At 48.1% G+C, this 21,321-nt stretch overlaps 1 protein-coding gene and 1 long non-coding RNA gene across 3 annotated transcripts in view; one reads left to right on the top strand and one right to left on the bottom strand.

Annotated features, from left to right (window-relative positions):
* Positions 1-17,731: 17,731 nt before the first annotated feature.
* Positions 17,732-19,067, bottom strand: LOC103694446 (uncharacterized). Its single transcript, XR_015645252.1, has 2 exons — positions 18,449-19,067; positions 17,732-17,880 (listed from the first exon to the last, which is right to left on the bottom strand). It is a non-coding gene; the product is annotated as an uncharacterized LOC103694446 (long non-coding RNA).
* A 1,497-nt stretch (positions 19,068-20,564) lies between these two features.
* The window catches only part of Armc2 (armadillo repeat containing 2), a 107,784-nt gene continuing 107,027 nt past the window's right edge, over positions 20,565-21,321 (top strand). Inside the window, exon 1 of one of the 2 annotated variants that reach the window (NM_001432282.1) lies at positions 20,565-20,812. Coding sequence is in view for 1 of the 2 variants with exons in the window: in NM_001432283.1 (NP_001419212.1) it covers positions 20,894-20,975 (82 nt within the window). In the remaining variant the exon portion in view is untranslated. Of the gene's footprint in view, positions 20,813-20,878; positions 20,976-21,321 lie in introns of those variants that run through there. The other variant, NM_001432283.1, reaches the window with a different exon arrangement.

Here is a 21,321-nt window from a genome sequence, read left to right as displayed (position 1 = left end):
TACATGTATATATGCATATGTGTGTTAGCATTCTGTCTAAGCTCCACCCCCACAGTTACCTGGCAACAGCCAGGTATGCTCCGCCCCACAGTTCCCTGGCAACATGCCTGACTATAAAAGGAGCTGCTTGCCCCCTCCTCACTCTCTTGTTCTTGCCCTCTTCCCCTTTGTCCCTTTTCTCCCCATTCCCCTCCCCCTTCCCTCCACGGCCGGCCTTTACTCCTCTCCTCTTCTACTCTTCTTCTTTCATTAAACGTTTGCACTCGGAACCATGTTGGCCCGTTGTGGTTTGTCCGGATAGGAGCCGAGATTTCTACCCCAACAATATGTACAATGGTAGCAATGTAATTGGTTACGTATTCCACACCGGGCCTGACATGAAAACCTAGCTCCTCCTGCCTGGCTGTGGAGCCACACCGTATCTCCCTGGTTCCTTTTGTGGTGAGTTGGTTAACCTGTGTATTGAGGAACTCCTCAGCCAAGCCTTGCCCCACCTCCCGTAAGCCCAAAGCCAGCTCTTTTCCCCTGTCCACACACGGTTTTAGCTGTGAACCTCGCAGTATGCCTTGTTAGTACAAACACTCTAGAAAGATCTAAAGAGGCAAACAGCCCACCTGCTTTTTTTCTTCAGAAACCGTGATATTCCCCAGTGCTTAAGGCCCCATTTGGCTTCCCTAGACTTTCTCCAAGTGCCCCAGGCTCCCAACTCCCAACTTTGACACCTTTGTCTTTTAGATGTCTGTCAAAGGAAAGCCAAAAGCTAAGCCATTACCATCACAACGTGCATGGCTGATATACAAGCCTCCCAGGGATAGGGTCTATTTCTTAGGAGTGACTTTTCAACCCACTTAAAACTCTAATTAACAGGCTAGAAGATCGATTGGTTAATAGATTGTGTGTAGAGCGAAGTCAGAGATGCTTAACCCGAGGTCTGTCCTCTGTGTTCCTCCAATGCCTTTTAGTGACCACTTTGCCGTCCACCAGAGGCCAGAGGTTTGGTGACTTGGCCTCCGACTTCTGAGAGTGCACAAGCACTGCCCTTTCGCTGTTCAGAATGCACCGGTGACACTTAGCGTTTGCTCTCTGAGCCTGGATTTTAGTTTACAAAGAGGAAAAGGGATGGGGAAGTAACTGGCAGGTGTGGATATTCTATCTGTCCTTCTTTCCACTCACTCTTGCCCTCTCAACCCCCTGTCAAACAGAACTACTTGTTTCCTGCTTGGAATCATGTTTCCTCAAAGCATGTTTCCGCCCACCCTGCCTGGAGCGAGGCGGTGTTTCTGGGACACCCAAAGCAACGGCTGGAATGTCAATCCATCATCTTCCCTCTGCTCAGATCTTGCCTCTCAGAGCTTCCTCATAGTTAAAGCGGTCAGTCTGGGGATAAGCAGCTGGTGCCAAGGAGATGTGGGCTCTTCACTGCTCACCACCCTGATGGTGTCCTGGATCAGTTAGCAGGCAAGGGAACGCTCACTCTGAACGCTCAGGGTTCACAGACTTCCTTGTGGTGATGCCAAGCCCGAACCTTCTCTTGCTTGGCACAGAATTTGTAGGGCTCACCTAGACTGTTTCCCTGTTATTGCTAAGTAGAACTCCATTGTAAGAATATATAGTCAGAGCTGGTGTACAGGACACACCTTTAATCCTAGCACTTGGGAGGTAGAGGCAGGCAGATCTCCGTGAGTTTGAATCCAACCTGGTCTACATAGCAAGTTCCCAAGTAGTCAGGGCACACAGGGTAGTATACACAGAGAGATTCTCTCACAAGAAAAGGAGGAGGAGGGAAGAAGGAAGGGAGGAAGGGAGGAAGGAAGGAGGGAATTTTCTGGAGAGATAGAGATGTTCTATGTTACAGAGAGGTATGGGTTACATGGGAGTATATACATTTGTCAAATTGACATTAAGGTTCAAACATCCTCAAGAGTAGGCATTTTAGCTAATAACCGTGTGTGGAGTGTGTGGATCTAGATCAGACAAGAGCGGAGAACACTGGCAATTGTTGAAAGCTGGAGGTTAGGGCAGGACAGTTCATTATACCGTTCTATTCACATCGTATGCACTGAGAATGCTCTGCAGTAAAAGCTTTTAAACTGTAATTGCCAATCCATAATTCCTTTTGACTACAACAAGACTCACAGAACATTATCTAATATCTTTTATTGGCTAGAGGTTAAAAATGAGGAATTAAGCAGCCCCTGCCATGAATCGGTCTCTCCTGAGCTCCTGGGTAATTGTCGTCTGAAAATGTTCAGGAAAGGAAGAGGTCAGAGCAGTAGTGCGGGCTCAGTCCTGAGCCTTGTAACTCGTGTTTCTTCAGACAATAAATCAAAGGATTTTTTTTTTAAATTTGAAAAGTCACGAGTGCTCAATGCTAGCAAGTAGCACGAGAGTAATTAGACATCCAAAACATTTAATTGACTGATTTAAAAATAAACTTATCTGCACATTTGGAAGTGAGTAACATGTTATATTTTTGGTATGTTTTACAGCACCCGTGCTGGGTGTCTCCCAACTACTTCCAACTCCAGATCCAGGGGAATCTGATGCTTTGGTTTCTATGGACACCTGAATTCACATGTACACACACACACACACACACACACACACACACACACACACACACACCACACACACATACACATATACACACACAAACACATACACACACATATACACACACCACATACACATACACACATGCACTCATACACATACACACACACCACACACACACACACTCACCACACATATACACACATATAAACACAACACACACATACACAACACACACACAACACACACATACACATACCACACATACACACATACACACACAACACACACACACAACACACACATACACATACCACACATACACACACAACACACACACACAACACACACAACACACACATACACAACACACACACACAACACACACATACACATACCACACATACACACACAACACACACACACAACACACACAACACACACACACAACACACACATACACACACACCATACACACACCACACACACACATACACACACCACACACACACCACACACATACACACATGCACTCATACACATACACACACACCACACACACACACACACCACACATATACACACATATAAACACAACACACACATACACAACACACACATACACATACCACACATACACACATACACACACACCACACACACATACCACACACATACACACACACATACACACACACATACACACACACCATACACACACCACACACACATACACCACATATACACATACACATACACACACACATCACACACACATACACACATCACACACACACCACACACACACACACCACACACACACATACACACATACATACACACACACCACATACACATACACACATGCACTCATACACACACACACATATACACATACATACACACACATACTCATACACATATACAAATAAAAAGATCTTTAAAACTTTTAAAAATAAAATAAAATTGTAAAGTGAATCAAACTTTTAAACAAAGGGACAGAGAAAGTTCTTCCACCCCACACACATCCCTTGCCTTTGCATGTCTTGTGGTACTCATTGCAGTTCCTGGAAATAAAATTCTTTGAAAACATCTTTCAAATGATTGACCCCAAATTTCTAGCGAGCAGCAGCCCGGCACCACCATCTCGGTCACCGTCTCCATGGGTTCTGTGAACAGGCAGATTGCGGCAGCTCTTCCCTCTGTAGACTTCTCAGAGCTTAACGCAAACAGCTCGTTTTATGTCAGCCTTTCCATTTCAGTTCCATCACGCGGACACCTCGATTTCAGTGGAAGGGTCAGCAAGAAGAAACAGGATGGATTGCATGTCTGAAAAGAAAATAATCACTTCAGTATAAATGTACCCATCCTCAGAACGTTCGAGATAACTTCAGTGTAAGCGATCCTCAGAGACGTTCTGGAGTCTAAGACTGAGTCTTCATCTGGTTCTAACAGGTTTTCTTCAGGGCCGTGACCTACCCCGGACTATCTCAGGCCAGACTCCTGCAGCTGCACTTTGAAATCTCTGGTTCCTAAGAACACGGTAGCTTTAGAACAAGAACAGAGAGATCCCCCCAGAGCAGCATCAGCCAGATGTTCTGGAATGAACAGGCGCCTCTGTTTCCTCACCGCCATGAGAGTGCAAGGGTGCTGTGGCTAACCGAAGGCTTCAGGCCTACAAAACAAGTGTCTCCCGTGGGCTGCGCTCCAGGTCTGCCAGATGTAAAGCCTTAAGGAAATGACTGAGGTTGGCTCTTTTGAAAACGTTTGTTTTTTTATTTACTTATTATAGACGCAAGTACATGTGGGGTGTGGTACTTTATGTGGAGGTCAGAGGACAGCTTGCAAGAGTGAGCTCTCTGTGAGGACTGGAATGGAACTCAGGTGATCAGGTTTGGCAGCAAGGCCCCTTTATCTCGTGAGCAATCTTGCTGGCCCTGACCTGTCTGCTCCAGGGTGGCAAGAACTATCTGCTAGCACGGGCTGTCGGCCTTGTCAGGGAAAGGGAGTGTTGTTTCCAACCACGGAACTCGGTGGATGGAAGGGAACTTCCCAGAGGAAATTAGAGGCTAAAACAGAGGGAGAACAGTTTCAGGGGCCAGTATCTGAACACCAGATCTTCAGAAGGTCTTTCTGCACGTGGCTCTGGTCCCCTCCATTTTCTTTTCATTTATAATGAGGGTGTGTCTTCTCTGGCCCAAGGAGATGCCCTGCTCTCTGTTTCTATCTCAATTTTCTTTGCATTCCTGGATGGAGAATGAGCAGTGTGTTTTGGGCTGCAAATAGCAGGAAGCCCAGAGGTGTATTAATTCACACAGATAACACCCAGGTAGGATGGGCACTGGCTGACTGACGGACAAGTGGTGCCATCCAGTACCCACATCAGCCAGGCATGGCGGTGAGCGCCACTTGAATGCTCTGGAAGCAGAGGCAAGTGGATCTCTGTGAGCTTGAGGCCAGTCGGGTCCGCATGGTAAGCTTAAGGACAGCTAGAGCTATATAGATAGACTCTGTGTCCAAAAGACTAGTTCCAGTCCATCTCTCTGCTCTGCCACTGTACCCTAGTCAGTCAATTGTTGCCTGCCCCAGCTCCAGGCTTCAAGTCCCTGAACCCCCAGCAGCCAGAGGCAGAACAAAACGATTATTGTGCATTTAGGTCTCTTTTTTAATAATTAAGAAACTTTTCCAGGAAATCCCTCAGCGATGTGTCTGCATGACTCACTGGTCACGGTTGGGCCTCGAACTTCTCTCGTGAATTAACTATCAAGGAGAAGGGAATTTCCAAACTTGATTTAATCAAGATGACCAGGAATAAAAACCAGCCTCCCTCAAAGCCCATGGCCACAAACTGTAAACTGGACCGAGCTGGGTGAGGTTCACTTAGCAAATAATCGACATTTGTCACACTTGTGGTTCTCTTTGTTTGAGGGCTTGGCCATGTTGTATGAGTTTTGCTCAAGAGAGACAGAAACACAAGTTTCAGGACCGTCCGAGCCAATGGCGACAGGCATGTTTAGTGTATAGGAGGGTCAACTGGACTTCACCAGCCAGCCGCAAAACCCAGCCAAAATGAGATGCTAGGCAGAAGACACACTGGTGACCACGGCAGAGCGCTGTAGGAAGAGCGAGGGTCCCCGCAAGTGAGTGCTGACATGCGCACAGCGTCTACCTTGTGAGCAGGGATGTGCTCACATCTGTTTTGGGGCAGTTTGGGTACAGTTCCAATTTATGCAATCACCAAGCCCGTTTTCTAGACTTCTAGGGGGATTTGTCCCTAAACAAATTTCCTGGTTTCAAGTAGAATGAATCTTTTGCTTGCCACCACCACCCCACCGGGAGTTCTGCAAGGTGAAATGAAGCCGGGTACTCAAAGCATTGTGTCTCTGACAGCAGAGGACCAGACATGTGACGTAACAAAATGCCAAAGGTGGGAGTTCTCCACAGTACAGCCCAGAGTACCACTGACGGAGAACAGAATACAACAGTTTCCGGAAGTTCTTCCCTGGGGCCAAGCTCAGCCTCTTTTCCTGTGCTTAAACACCCTTTCTCTGAAGCCTGCCCTACTCTCTCCCCAAGCATTTCCACCGATTACCTTGGCACTCAAAGAGTCTAACCCCTTGATAGATGTAATTTAATATCATTTTGTTGTGGGCCTTACTGCTGTTTCATATCACCAGAGGTGGACCTGGACATTTAATATTGTGTAGCGGGGGTTTGGAGGGCAGGGTGGGGGAATTCCAGACCAGTGTGACTAAAGTTAAATTTGAAAGTTTTCAAAAGGAAATGCCCAATGTGTTGGAGTTTGTCTCCTTTTACAGGTAACTAAAAGGGCATGTCCCCTCCCTGCAACAGAAAACATGGCGGCACTAACAGTGTTTTAAAGAACAGAGGGGAAAAGTTCATTCTGGCTACTGATGGGTTTGAACACTGTATCATTTGCCTGTCTCAGTCCATAGCAAGTATCCACTTGCTATGCTAAACTGCAAGCGCCGTTGCTAGGAGGCCTCTGGATAACAAGCATTGCAACATTGGTGCTGTGTTTAACAGGCTGAAAGCCCTTTCAGACCACTTTTAGAGCATCCCTCTTTTAGGTTATTGACACCTGTAACTGTACCTCGGGCTGAGATCACCATGCGGCTGCTGCCAGCTCAGCCCTCCGATTGCCAGCAGTGGGGCAGGTTCGAAATAGCGTCTTTAATGAAAGGGCCGTGGGCCTTACTGCTGTTTCATTTTGTAGATTTTAGTTATTATTGGCGCTTTCCTGGGGTTCTGGCTCTGAACATTCTCTCTCATGATCCCACAAGTACTGGCCCAGTGTTCCTCTGCTATTCAGAGATGGCACCAGGCCCATGGGGTTGAGATTGTAACAGAGATGTGCACATTATCAGGAATGTTCCAGAAAGCACCTTGTGGGGACCGTTTGGTGTTTTTTTTTTCCCCCCCAGAATTAACCCTTTCAGGGGGGTTATTGTACTTGGTTGCTCTAGTTATGTGACAGGAAGGCCTGAGGGTGGGGATCTCTTCCTTCACCTGGAAACTAAATTTCAAATCTTATGGTTACTGCATAATAATAATAATAAATAAAAAATGCCCAGCAAATGTGTGAGAGTAAGGATGAGCTGTCATCCTGACATTTTAAAATTTTGAAATAGATGATTACAGAAGTATATTCGCTTTTCAGGACTTCCTCCCCCCTCCCCCCAATAAAATTGCTTGGTTTTAAGTAAGTGGTTCCTCCTTCTTATGCTTTCTCTGCTGCATATATAATCAGTGACTTTAAAAAGTCATCGTTCAAAGACTATGTTTGGCAAACATAGCTTAATTTTCAATTCTGGTTTAGAGTTTCTCACAGAAAACGAGGGACCTGAAGACAGAATGTACTTTTTTTGAGCTGCATTTTAAAAAGGAAAAGGAATTGTAACTCTTGCCTTGTGGGAGAGGACAGCAAAGAGTCGCAGGATCAGTCTGGGGCTCCGATCAGCCACCACATAGATCTGGCCCCGAGCCCTTTTCTCCCCTAGCCTCTAAGCAGCTTCTCCAGCTGCCACGTGAACCCAAGAGGCCATTTCATGTGTTCCCACTGGGTACCACTTCTGCTGTGCCCTCTGGTGGCCTTGGCCCACCACTGCTGCTGCCTCAGCAAAATTTAACCTCGGTGCTATCAAGAGCCATCTCTCCTCTGGTCACTGTCCAGGCGCTCACGGATGTCCAGGTGCCTGCTGACGCTGCCCCAGCTGAGAGGGAGTGGTTTTGTTCCTCAGCTGGCCACAGCAGTCCACCCTGCTCCACCCTCCAGTAGCTTATGCACTGAGAACCTGACAGCCTCTTTTCCTGAAAAACCACGCTGGTTCCCCAGGCCTTACATCATTTAGGGGGCCACAGTGTATCACTACCTCAAAAGTATTTCTCCTCTTTTCAACAGTCAAGATGAGATAGACTCAAACCAAAGAATGAAACTTAGCTGTTACTTACACCACAAGTAAGAGGAAACTCAAAATAGATAAAACGGCTTATGGTCAAGAGGCAAACCAATAGAAGTTTTAGAAGAACACAGGAGAAAAGCATCACCACCTTAATGAAATGGAGTCTTGGTTCTGGGATTAAAAGCAGAAACAATACACAGGGCCAGGGATAAATTAGACCCCAACAAATCTAAGAACCTATAACATAGAAGGACATTATCAAGAAAGTAAAAAGGACCACTACAGGGTGATGGCGGCACAGATCATTAATCCCAGCACTTGGGAGGCAGAGGCAGGTGGATCTCCAAGTTCAAGGCCAGCCTGGTCTACAGAGTGAGTTCCACGACAGCCAGAGCTGCCCAGAGAAACCCTGTCTTGAAAAACAAACAACCACCACCTCCCCCCCAAAAAACCTGATAGAGTGGGAGACTGCCAATTCCACATGTGGTGTTGTGTGAATACTCCTGAGGAGGTGTGAACTGTTCACTCCAGTTGGGCACCAAGGAGAAGTAAATAAACCAGTCCCCCAAAGTCTCGCTTGGTGAACTGATTACTCACAGAAGCATGGGTGACCCCAGAGACAGTTTCGTCACCCAAAGCCTCCTACACTAGCTTGAAGTATAGGTGTGCCCGAGGGCACATGTGCACACCCTGTGGGAGGGGCTCGAAGCCCAGTTTGTACGCAGTGCGGCTAAAAGGCCTCTGCTCCAGAGTGAGTGCTGGTTCTTTACTGTGGGATGGATTGTGTATGAGTCTAGTAGCTCTTTGAGCTTCCCATGACTTCCCTGAGATCCCTAAGCCTTCAGGATTTCCCCCCTTCCTCTTCCCAGAGGGGAATGTTTCAATTTGGAGGGGACAGCTGCACAGTATGTAGAAAGGGTCTAATTTTCACTTCTCAATAGCAAAAAGGCAAAACAACCAACTTTTAAACTATCGGAGCACTTGAGTTAACATTTCTCCAAGGAAGATGCACACTGATAGACATATGAAAGGATGTTTAACCAATATCATTAATCTCAATGGAAACATAAACTAAAACCACCTTAAGATGTCTCCCCACACTCACTAGAATGGTTATAATCGAAACCAGGAAGCACTGTCCAAAACGTGGGAAATTGGAGCGTTCATAGCTTGCTGATAAGAACGTAAAGTGTAGGCTGCTGGGGAGAACGGCTTGCAGGCTCCTGAACGTGTTAAGTTCGGGGCTAGCAAAATGGTAAGTGGATGAAAGCGCTTGCCACCAATCCAGGAAACATGAATTTGATCCCCGGGCACCCGAGTGGTAGAATTGGAGAATTGACGACTGTGAGGTGTCCTCTGGCCTCCCCACGCCCACTGTGGCACATGGGTGTGCCTTCCACACATACACACACAGGCACACAAACGCACAAATAAACGCAATTGGAAATGGAGCGCTGAGTAGTCAGAAGTATCGCGACAGACGCGTAGCCAGCACTCGGGGCTGTGGGGGCGGAAAAACTACAGCTTAGATAGCGGTCAGCCTGGGCTCTACCGAGAGAGCCTATCTCAAAGCCAAGGAACAAGACAGAAAATTCTCTGACCTATTTGTCTGTTTGTTGGTGCGACCCCCGTTTCAGGAGAGATTAGCCTATATCTCCAGTGAAGACATGCTACTCAGAAGAGCTGAGAAGACCCTGCACCGCAGGCCCTGAGGGTTACCGCCCTCTAATGCATCAGGCCACGCCCCTTTTGGTTCAACCCGTTTCCACAGTCAACCACGTTTCAATGCAGTTTCAAGGCAGTTGGGGGGGGGGGGGATAGGGTTGAGCTGGCTTAGGGGATCAAAGTACTTTCTGCCACTGATGCAGGTGAGATCTTTGAGACTGTGGCCTTTTCGGCTGCAGCTCTCGGGCCAGCAGCCCGACTCCGGACTTTAGTGAAAGACCTGTCTCAGGAGAATAAAACAGAGGGTCCTAGGTCAGGATATTGGATGTCCTCTGGCTTCCACGTATGTGTGAGGGCACATGTGCACACCTGTGTGGGGAGGGGCTGAGGCCCTGGGTTTGAGAATGGCTGTGTAAAGCTCTGTGAAGAAGCAGCAAGGTATACAGAGGCTCCGGAGAACACCCCTCCCACTGAGGGGCAGACAGTAGCCGCGTCTGAGGAAAGTCACCAGCAGGCAGGACAGAGGGGGGAGCTTTGGAGATGATAGCCCTCGACTGTGGGAAGCAACTTGCTCCTGCACATGCACCGTGTGGAAGCCGCAGCTATTCGCACGCCAGGATAACTACAGAGATGGGGCAGGCAAGGGGGTGTGTGTGCTACAGCCCACGGAGCCATTTCTCCTCCCTCCTGGTGGAAGTCTTGTTTGTTTGCTGTTTTCTTGGTGTAGTCTTAGGTTTTATAAGGAATGTGGCCTCAAACAGAGCCTCCTGTCTGCACTCCCCGAACGCTGGGATCACGGGTGTGTACCACAGGCCCAGTTTGGTGAGAGTCCTGAGAACAAGGCCTGAGCCTCAGGGGAGTCCTCCAATGGGACACTGTCCCTCTCAGCATCTCTCCGGTTCTGGCTGCTGCCTCAGTCAGGGTGGACCTGCAGCAGCTGCCGTCTGGAACTGCTGCAGGAGACACACGGCTGCAAGACGAAATCTAGCTTCTCGAGAGCATACGCCACTTAGTGTGAAGTCTGGTGAGCTTCTACTTTGGAGAGGTGGCATGTGACAAACGCTTCGGCAGGAACCTGGCTGGCCCTTCCGCTTGACTGGAGGTTAGAGAGAGGTGGTGGGGGAAAGCTTCAGCCCCTGAACAGAGAAGGGCTGGACCCTGAAGGAGTCTGGGACTCTGTGCCTACACCAACTATTACAATTATACAGAGACCCTTTTCAGAGTCGGAATTTGAGCTGTCAAAATCAGAAGCAGAGACAACTTTGTTTCCTACTTTGCCCTAAAAAAAACAAAAAAACAAAAAAACAAAAAAAAAACAAAACAAAAAAAAAACAAGGACAGAACCACTATGCGTTTTAGCAACCTCCAGGCGTGTGTCGGGAGGGGAGGGGGAGGGGTTGCTCAGCTAGAAAGCATCATTTCTCTGAATGACTCTGTGTGCTGAAATTTCACTTTCAATTTGCAGGTCGGGCCAGACGCTTGGCTCCCAAGTCTCTGGGAGGAATTGTTTTCTTCACACCACACCGAGAATAGGCGCCCTGTTTCTTTCCGTAGTGTTTCCTCCGTGTTTGCATCATAACTTCACACTCACGAGTCTTGTGGAGATGACACGGGAAGTGAGGCTGGCTTATTTTAAGCTTTGTATTTTGAGATCACTGTAGACTCCCGTGCAATTGTAAAAAAAAAATAATAATAGACAGAGGTCCCAAGAGGCCCCGTCTGCCATTTGTCTAGTTCCCTGTCGGTAAAAGCGTACAGCGCTGGGAAGTGCTCTCACAGCCAGCCTACGGACTCATCACCAGATCTGGGGGTTCTCCGTTTCATGTCCTGAGGAGCAGGAGCTATTTTGCACTCTGCTGACGAAAGAGGCCTCTGCGGATCACAGTGCTGATGAAGAGGGTTTACTATTTGGTGGCTGTACTCTGTCTTCTTGTCGGTGATATGATGCCCTATTGGCTAATACCTTTTAATCAAGTAATATAAAATATCACATGGCTCTCATGCCAGTGAGGATGTGTTTCATAGCTTTACATCTCAGAGATCCACGAGACCTGACCTGGGACCTGCTTAGATGTTTAAACCTCCAGCCCGACTACAACGTCTAGCGATGGCAGTTAAATAAAATCTTCCTTAAATGCTCCTCCTTGCCGTGTTTGCTGAGACATTCCTGGGTGTTCTGGTTTAATTTTCTGTTGCAGTGATAAACACTCTGACCAAAAACAAGTTGGGGGGGAGAGGGTTTATCGGGCTCACACTTCCAGCAACAGCCCACTGCCAAGGGAAGCCAGGGCAGGAACTAAAGCAGAAACCAAGGAGGAACAATGCTTACCTTGCTTTCTCCTGCTCATGCTCGCCCACCGGCTTCCTGATGCAACTCGGCCACCTGCTCAGGGTGGGCTCAGCGTTCCCTCTTACAACCTTACTATGTTGGGGGTTGGTCTGGCACTGCTATGTACGCAAATGCTCAATTCTGTACCCCAAGACCTGGTTGCCCCAAGACATACAGCAGCTTTTGTTGTGCAAACCTTGCCCCCCAAGCTAAAACTATTGGTTAAATAAAAATGGCTACAACCAATGACTGGAGGAAATAGAGGTAGGCAGATCTTCAAGTTACCTCGCTGGGGGTGCAGGTAGGGACCACGAGAGGAAGGAGAAGAGAGAAGGGAGGAGCATGGAGAAGACAGAGAGAACTGGAGGTCTCCGTTAGTCACGATTGACCAGCAGCACGTGTCCCGGTGAAATGCCTCCAGGACTGCGTAGCTCACAAGTGATTCTGCTGGGCTCCTCCCAGAGACCCAGCAATGGCTCTTTACCTGCTGCTGCTATGTGCAGGTGGCCTGGAGAATAAAAGGACTGCTGGACACCAGGTTCTCTCTCTTTTCCTCTCTCTCCCAGCTCCCACATGCTCCCTGCAGGCCTCTCTGTCCTTCTGTCCTTTCTGTCCTTCTCTGTCCCTTGCTTCTCTGCCTTCCTGGCTCCGTTCCCATCTGTCTGCCTCTATCGCTTCTCCAGGCCTTCACTCCCCTCTCCTCCCCTCCCCCAAATAAACCTTTATACCAGACTTGTTACATGGTCGCATTGTATTTTATAACAAGGACCCCAGACTGCTGGAGCAGAAATAACCCAGGGGGATTCAAACGGCAAGTGTTTGGGGAGCACAGGAGGGGAAGTAGCCAGTCTATCGTTAGAGAATTAGATTAGGGGTAATCCCCCATGATTCTGCAGAGCCTACTAAATCAATGGTAGTTTGAGTCGCATTCATTCGAGGCTAGAGAGGGACAAGTATCGGTCATACTATTTTATACTAGTTTATACTAGTTTCCTGAATGTGGGACCGTCCAAAACCATGGCAGAAAGTTGAGGGGTCCAGGAATGGCAGTAGCCTCTGTTGGGAAATGTGGGCCCCCTACAGGGACAAGGAATCTGAGATTTAATTGGGTGGTCAATGGCTAACGCTGAGCAGTCTCGAGAAGGGGGTGTGCTAGATTTCAACCCTGGGACAAATGGCCGAGGTTCCTATTTAACACCTCAGAGCAGACTTAGCTGCCACAGGGTCTGGCTGGACTACCCTAACTCCTACCTAACCTTCTCCAGCCCAGAGCTGGGCCACCCTTCCCTATGTAATCCAACCATTTTGGTTACCCATTCTCTTTATGCATTTGTGCCTCCTGGCTCCTGTATTGGGCTTCTCTCTCCCCCTCTCCCCCACATCTGGCTCCTGTACCAGGCTTCTCTCTCGCCCTCCTCTCCCCCACATCACCTGGCTCCGGGTCGCACCCACTCTGGACTGCCCCAAATGTCCTTGACTATGGCTACACTTCCCACACGTCTATAATAAGCATTCTCCTCCTCCATAGCTTTCCTTTTTATTTCTTTTTTTCCTCTCAATCAGAGTGGAGAGCTGGTCATAGGGTGGTCTTGGAGCAAGGTGAGGGAAGAGGTTCCTGGGATGTGATATCCAGGATTGCACCCTGTCTTAGTTAGGGTTTTATTGAAAACTTTATAAAGGACAGCATTTCATTGGGGCTGGCAAACAGGTTCAGAGGTTCAGTCCGTTGTCATCAAGGCGGGAGCATGGCGTCCAGGCAGGCCTGGTGCAGGAGGAGCTGAGTTCTACGTCTTCACCGGAAGGAAGTCAGGAACAGACTGACATCCTCAGGCAGCTAGGAGGAGGGTCTCCAAGCCCACCCCACAGGGACACACTTCCTCCAACAAGGCCACACCTTCTAATAGTGCCACTCCCTGGGCCAAGCATATGCAAACCATCACACACCACAACCCTGAAATGGGGTTTTCAGCTTTGAACCCTGTAAAGTGCATGCCCCGGCTCACAGCTCTCCTTGCAGGGTGTTTCCGAAGCAGCACTGGAGAAAAGCCTCGAAGCCCTCCTATCCTGTGCCTTCACCATCCCAGATCCCAGGAACTTAATCAGAATGTCAGGGTGGGCGCCACACAGAGATGGGTGAGTAGCTCTATGGATGATTCTACTGCAGCCAGTGCTGGGGGCGGGGGGTGGGCAAAGCTCACCCCAGGAGTCAGAACCATGGCTTGCTATAATGCCTGAGGATCTGTTACGGTTAGAATGAGCCACCATCAAAATCTGTAAGTGAATGGAAGAACGCAGACCTCTGCCATCCTCTAACAGCCACAGGCCGCTCTCCCATTGCAGAGATCTTCAGTTTGTCACAGGACACAGCAGTGAGGTGAAGAGGAATAGGGGCCTCTCCCCTCAAACCCGGGGCTGGGGGCTGGAGTTGTACCTCAGTTGGCAGAGTGCTTGCCTAGCATGCAAGGAGCCCTGGATCTCATCCCAGCTCATGAAAACAGCATTGTGGCACATGCACCGTGTAAACCCCAGCGCTCGGGAGTGAGAGGCAGAAGAATCAGGAGTTCAAGGTCATCCTTGGCTGGGAAGTTATCTCCACTGATGAAATGAGCCAATTCCAGCCAAATTAAAGCATATAAAGGCGGGTTTATTGGGAAGCTGCTCTTGGGCGAGTTCACTGGTCCCAAAGAACAAGGTCAGGGAAGTCACCATGGGGAGTGAGGGGAGGGAGAAGAGAAAAAAACCATGCACACCCAGGAAGAGAAAAATGCAGAAGGGGGCAAAATGTCCAGATTATATCAGAAAGAGCTTCTTGGGGAGGGAAGCCCTGTAAAGTTGGAGAATTCAGCATAGAGAGTGGGGTATACCAGCTAACCCTGTAACAGGGAGGGACTGAGGGATGCTGGGAGAACCTGGAGGCCAGGTCTGCTTTGGTGTGTAAAACACGCACCTCATCTGTCCTGGTCTGAATGACAGCATTGGCTACATAGTTTAAAGCCAGCCTGGGCTACACGAAACCTTCTCAAAAACGAAACGAACAACCAAGGACCTTGACTGACTTGCTTTGAATCTTGAAATGTCCCCCAAAATATCTGTGCTATTGAGGGCTTTTGTGCCTAGCCTGTGCTAACACCAGGAGGGAGTGGGGCCTACTGGAGGTAAGTCCCATCAATGTGGGGGTATATTCTTAAAAGGGATATTGGGGCCCTTCTTCATCCCATTCCCCTTGCTTCCTGGCCACCATGAGATGATTAGGCCTCCTCAGCCATAGATTCCCATTTTCTTCCGGCCTCTCTCTGCCTCCTGGCTATCATGGCATTAACAGACCTCCTTAGCCATGTGCCCCCACCATGATGTACTGTACAAGCCCAAAGCAACAGGGTCAAGCGGTCATGGCCTGAAATCACTGAAACTCATGTGAAACTTTCCCTCTTTCTAACTTGACTGTCTCAGTTATTTGTCACAGTGCTGGAAGGACAGTGCACAATCGAAATCAGTCCCATAAATAGAAACCTTGTTCATGTGTGCCAGAGGCTAGCATGTGGGCTTGCTACATGGCTCTGGCCAATGGGACGAAAGGAGGAAACTGCTGAGAGGGAGCTTCTGGGAAGGTGTGTGCTGAGAGGGAGCTTCTGGGAAGGTGTGTGTGTGTGTGTATTGTGTGTGCGGGATATGTGTATGTGGCGTGTGTGAGGGTATGTGGAGTGTATGTGGAGTATCTGTATATGGTGTGTGTGTGGTGTGTGGTGTGTATGTGTGTGTGTGTAGTATGTGTGTGTGATGTGTGTGGTGTGTGTATATAAGTGGTATGTGTGTATGTGTGTATGTTAAGTGTGTGTATGTGATATGTGTATATGTGGAATGTATGTGGTATGTGTGTATATGCAGTGTAGTGGTGTGTATGTAAGTGTATGTATATGTGGTGTGTGTATGTGATGTGTGTGTGGTGTGTTATTATGGTGTGTATATATGTGTATATGTGGTGCGTGTGTATATGTTGTGTGTGTGTGGTGGTATGTATGTGTGTGTGTATGTGGCATATGCGTGTGTGTGTGGCATGTGTGTATGTGGGGTATATGTGGTATGTGTTTATGTGGTGTGTATGTGGTATATGTGTGTGGTATGTATGTATGGTGTGTATGTGTGTGTGATGTGTGAATGTGGTGTGTGTATGTGGGGTGTGTGGTGTTTATGTGGGGTGTGTGTGGTGTGTATGTGTGGTGTGTGTGTATGTGTGTATGTGGGGTGTGTGTGCATGTGTTGTATTGTGTGTGTGTGTGGTGTGTGTGTATGTATGTGGGGTGTGTGTGTGCATGTGTTGTATTGTGTGTGTGTGTATGTGTGTATGTGGGGTGTGTGTGCATGTGTTGTACTATGTGTGTGGTGTGTATGTGTGGTGTGTACATGCGTTGTATTGTGTGTGTGTGTGCGTGTGTTGTATTGTGTGTATGTGGGGTATATGTGGTGTGTGTGTGTGTTGCTGGAGAATGATTGCTGTCCTCTATCTGCCCAAAGGGTAAAGCAGAACCAGGATGGACAGGTTCCATGGGTCTCAGTACGTATAGAAGTGTTACGCAGCTCGAAGAGATGTGAGGGCCTGTGGCAAGGGACTGCCTGGAGAGTCCATCAATGAATGCTTTGGAGAGAGAGCTCTTCACCAAGTGTTATAGCTCAGGAAAATAGCCACTCTCCAGCGATCATCAGTGAAATGACTTGTGTGCTTTCTCCCATGGGTGCAGGGCCTTTACAAACACTGAGGAGCGATGGGGTGGGATTCAGAGGCAGATGTTTCCTATTGGCTCAGTTTGAGATATTGGTGATGCTCTATTTGCATGGGGAAGGACTTCGGGTGTTTTCCCTATGTGACTGATTGTCATGGTCCTCTCAGTGGGGTATCATGGTCACTTGTCCCAGAGGTAGGCAGGGAATGGCTCTGCTCCTGCCATTCTCAATTCTGAGATTCTTACCCAGCCCTACCAGTTCTTTGGTCTGGTGGCACAGTCCACTTGCCCTACAATTGATCTCAGGGCCTTGGGCCTATGGCTGACACAACATCGCTGGGCGATACAATGAAACTGTCCACTTCCAGGTTATTATTTAACAAATTAGCACATCATGGGCTTGGTATATAAGCTCCTTTGGGTAGGATTGTGTGTTATTTGCAGGTGACCACTTTCAAAAGACACTGCGTGGGCAGCAGTGCCTCACAGGTGAGCTGGACAGACAGCTGTTTTCTGCTTCTCTAAGACTTAACGTGGGCGAGGCTCCTGCAGCAGGTGCACAGGATGATGACTTTGTGGAGTCCTACGTACTCGGGAGCACTAGGACCCCCTCCCCTCCGATGCAGCACGAGTAGCTATATCCACTTGAACTGATGTGGTGACTGAACAGACCCTTCCTCATTAGGATCACTGCCAAGCCTTTGAGCTCTGCAGGCTCATGGTCAAGGCTGACAGAAGCAATGCAGTATGGGTAAAGTATGTAAAAGTGACATAATTCTTAGGTGGACAGGCAATCGCTGACCCCGCCCCCCAATAGAGATTTGCAGTGTGACCCTTTGAGTTGATGCTTTCAGTCGGTCTCCATAGCCTTCTAGTTCCATGAATTCTCACCGCACCTCCAAGTTCTACAGGATTACATTTAAACGCATTGGTGCTTTTGAATTTGTATGCAAGGGCTGCGTGAGCTATCAGTTCGATGAATTCTTTACAGGGATTGTGTGATAAATATAATTAAATGACCAAACGTCTTGAAGTGAGTGTTAGAATTTTAAGCTAGTAGTCTTTATTCCCTTATTCCAGAAACATTTACTTCCTAAAAGTTACAACTCTGTCATAGTCATAAAATTACGACAAGGCAGGAATTTGAACAATTAACAAGCCTCTTATTTAATCCGGTTCTTTCAAGGTATCCCTAAGAGATAAATCAAAATAAGGAAATAGATATTAAGTACAAGGTAGACTCGGTATAAGCTATGAACTCTATTAGATCTCCCAATAAGGGTCACTTACAGTCTATATTCTTCAGCACTGTGTGTGTGTGTGTGTGTGTGTGTGTGTGTGTGTGTGTGTGTGCATGTGCAAGTGCTCCCCGGGCACAGTTCCAGGTAGCTGTAAGGCATTCTATGTGGATCCCGGGAGCCAAACTCTGGTCCTCTGCAAGAGCAGCAAGCACTCCACCTCTCCACCCCCACCCACCACCTCTGCTTCTATCAGAGAGCTTTATTTATGTTGTCATTTTATCACTTACAGAATCCCCCTGTTAGCTCAGAACCCGGAATTTCAGTGGTGGGTATTATCAAGTGAAGTTTCTAAAGTTCCTCCCGATGCCTGAGCCCATCACAGCTGAGGGAGAAGCTCCCATTGCTGGACTGAAAGACTGCATTTATGTATGTACAGTGGTAGGATAGTCCAACAGACGTTGGTACCAAGAACACCAGTTCACATGTCCTTCGGCTAGCTTCAGGCTATGAACGGATTACCTAAACTTCTGAATCTCTGATTTCAAATTCTGATAGAGGACTGGAGAGTGGTTCGGAGGTTGAAGAGCACTGGCTGCTCTTCTGGAGGACCCGGGTTCGATTCCCAGGACCTCTGTGGCAGGTCACGACTGTCTGTGACAGAAGACTTGACATCCTCCTTCAGACGCTTAGGTGGAACACCAATATACACGAAATAAGAATAAATAAATCGTTAAACTCAAATAACTTTTCAAGATTATTGTAAACTCCAAATAAGGCAACAGACGGAAATGTTCCAGATGAAATCAATTTGGAAATTACAAGTAAAACTCTATAAATTTATTATATTTACTACAAATCGTTTCTCCTTAAGGTCTATGAGACACGATTTAGTCATTCGCTCTTACACAATCCCACCTGGAGGAGCGGCCAAGTCAGCCGCACCGGCCTCTGGGTAGTAGCCTAAACGTCTTCCCATGGACGGTTTTACAGTGCAGTAGCGTATATGGCATTTTTCTCTTCAAATAATTATTTCCTATAACTCTGTCTCTGTCACTCTTTTCATTTCTTCTGGCCTGCTTGGCTGACATCTGGTCTACCAGGTTGACTGGCTTCATATCTCAACGGTGGGCTGACAAGGAGTCTAGTTTAGACAAACACTTTAGACCCAAGACCACAGCTAGCAATTGTTGATAAAAACAGATTTGGGTGTGATGTTTTGTCTTTCCAGGCAGGGTCTCACTGGGCAGCTCAAGCTAGTTTGGAACTTGTGGTAATCCCCCTGTCTAAGCCTCTCGAATGCTGGGATTATAGGTCAGAGGCATGGCTGTTTTACAGATCTGTAAGTTGATGTAAGTGGAGGTGTTCATTTTAGCGTTAGGGGTCATCTACTGCAACTTTTGGGAAGGCTCACTGTGGAGCTCAGATGTGGGGTGAGAGGAAAATGCACATGGATTTCTATCGGCTACTGATATACTCATTGTTTTCCTCCCAACATCATTCAGTAAGATTAATATCAGGTTACCAGGCATTTAATAACGAAACATTTAGGAAAGTCTAACTCTCCACAAAGGGTCAGATAGACAGCTGTATTTATAAACAGCCACCAAGAGACCCCAGTGGACGTGTATTTTATCACATCTCAGAAAGTATGAGATCGAAATACTAGTGTGGTTTCTATGCAACAGGCAATGTCCTTTTGCACAACTAAGTCTCGTGACTAGTAAGTCACGGGACTTCATGGGCTAGATCCTGTTCCCAGTGGAAAAAAATATCTTCATCAACGATTGAGTTTCCTTTGTCTGTAATGTGGGAAATCTTGTTAAGCACTTGGAAAACCTTTCTCTCTCTATGTTCCAGGTGCCGTTTCTCATCCAATGTGCAAATCGGTGCAAAATAGATACAATTTAATTATTCTTTACAAGACACTTGGCACCACGGGATGTGGCATTTTTCCAGTGTTGACAACACTTGCTCTGATAATCCCTGTATTTATATACCGTAGTGTAAATCTAGAGCTTGTATTTCCCAAGTGTTACCCAATGATCCAGTGTAGGAGCAAACAGAATTTGAACTAGAAACACATACAAAGAAATACATAGAAATACATTCCCCCATTGGGCTTTAGTGATACAGTGAGAACACACAGCGACTAGCCATAGCAACCGGAGACTTAAATCGCTCCTACCTGATTTGACCTTGGGTCTCTAGTTGCTCTGTTGTGGGCTCGCTCTACAAACTGTTGAGCGCTGCCCCAAGGCAAGGAGTTAATAATATCCAAGAGGTTAGCATTCATTGCTACATTCATAGCCCTTAACATTTATTTTTGCTACAACCCAAGACTCAGCTACTCACACACAGGGTAACCCCCTCTTCCTTATGCATAACGGATGAGATGCTAAGGAACCGGTTCCAGGCGGAGGCTGACATCCACAATCAGTAACCGACTCTTTCCCAAAACACTTAGTTGTTCCTCTGCCTGTTGTTTAACAGAATCTAGGAGATCCCACGGGGAGAAGCTAACGCAAAAGAAGACTCCCCTCCACCGACCCTTGCCTTTCCTCGGTGCGTACGCTCCTGCCTGCGCTCCTCACCGGCCTTCGTCACGCCTAGACGCTGCTACGCGTGCGTGGTTGGCGGGATCGGCGCAGGCTCAGTGGCGGAGAGTGGAGCAGGGTCGCCCCGCCCCGCCCCTCCTCCTGCTCCCTGCATCCGGGCCAGAGCGGGAAAGCAGTCTGCTCTCTGCCGGGCTCTGAGTGTCTAGCGCTAGTCACAGACGTTTTGAGTGAGCCCGGAGTCCCCTTACCCAGCACCTACTCCAGCTCACTTCGCATCGCTCCGCGGCGCCCCGGATCTGGAGGCTGACCGCCCGACCTGCAGCGAAAGGTGGTTTGTGTACGGTTACCATGGAGACGTTAGCCAGCAGGGCCAAGGCAGTGCGCGGGAGGGCGGGAGGGCAAGGTGAGGATGCTGAGGCGCTCTGCCCTGACCTGGACCGGTGGAGAAGCCGGCTTTGCGGGGAGTGGGAGAGCAGCTGTGCGCGCGGGAGGTGAGGAGTCCCCTGCAGGTTCACCAGGGACCCCTCCTGCAGTTGTTTTCTTCTCTGTCCCCGGACAGGGTCGAGCGGTACTGCTGCAGACTCTGGGGTTCGCACAGGTGTCAGCTTCTGTAACAGCGAGCCTTTAGTCTGGTATTTATCAGGAGCTCAGTAACACTGGTTGAATGAGAGACTGGTAGACTAAGGGACTTTGTGGAGGCGGGCGACCTAGCGCCAAGGTCACACAGAACAAACTAGGATTTTCCTAGGTAACAAACGAGTCCTCAATAAAGTGTATGTGGAACAATATTAATTCACCGTATTGTACAGAATGCCTCTTATGACCCACGTCGTGAGT

The sequence above is a fragment of the Rattus norvegicus genome, chromosome 20, assembly GCF_021556685.1.
Source record: "Rattus norvegicus strain SHRSP/BbbUtx chromosome 20, alternate assembly SHRSP_T2T, whole genome shotgun sequence".
Classification (NCBI taxonomy): domain Eukaryota; kingdom Metazoa; phylum Chordata; class Mammalia; order Rodentia; family Muridae; genus Rattus; species Rattus norvegicus.
This window is presented reverse-complemented; position numbering and strand designations above follow the sequence as displayed.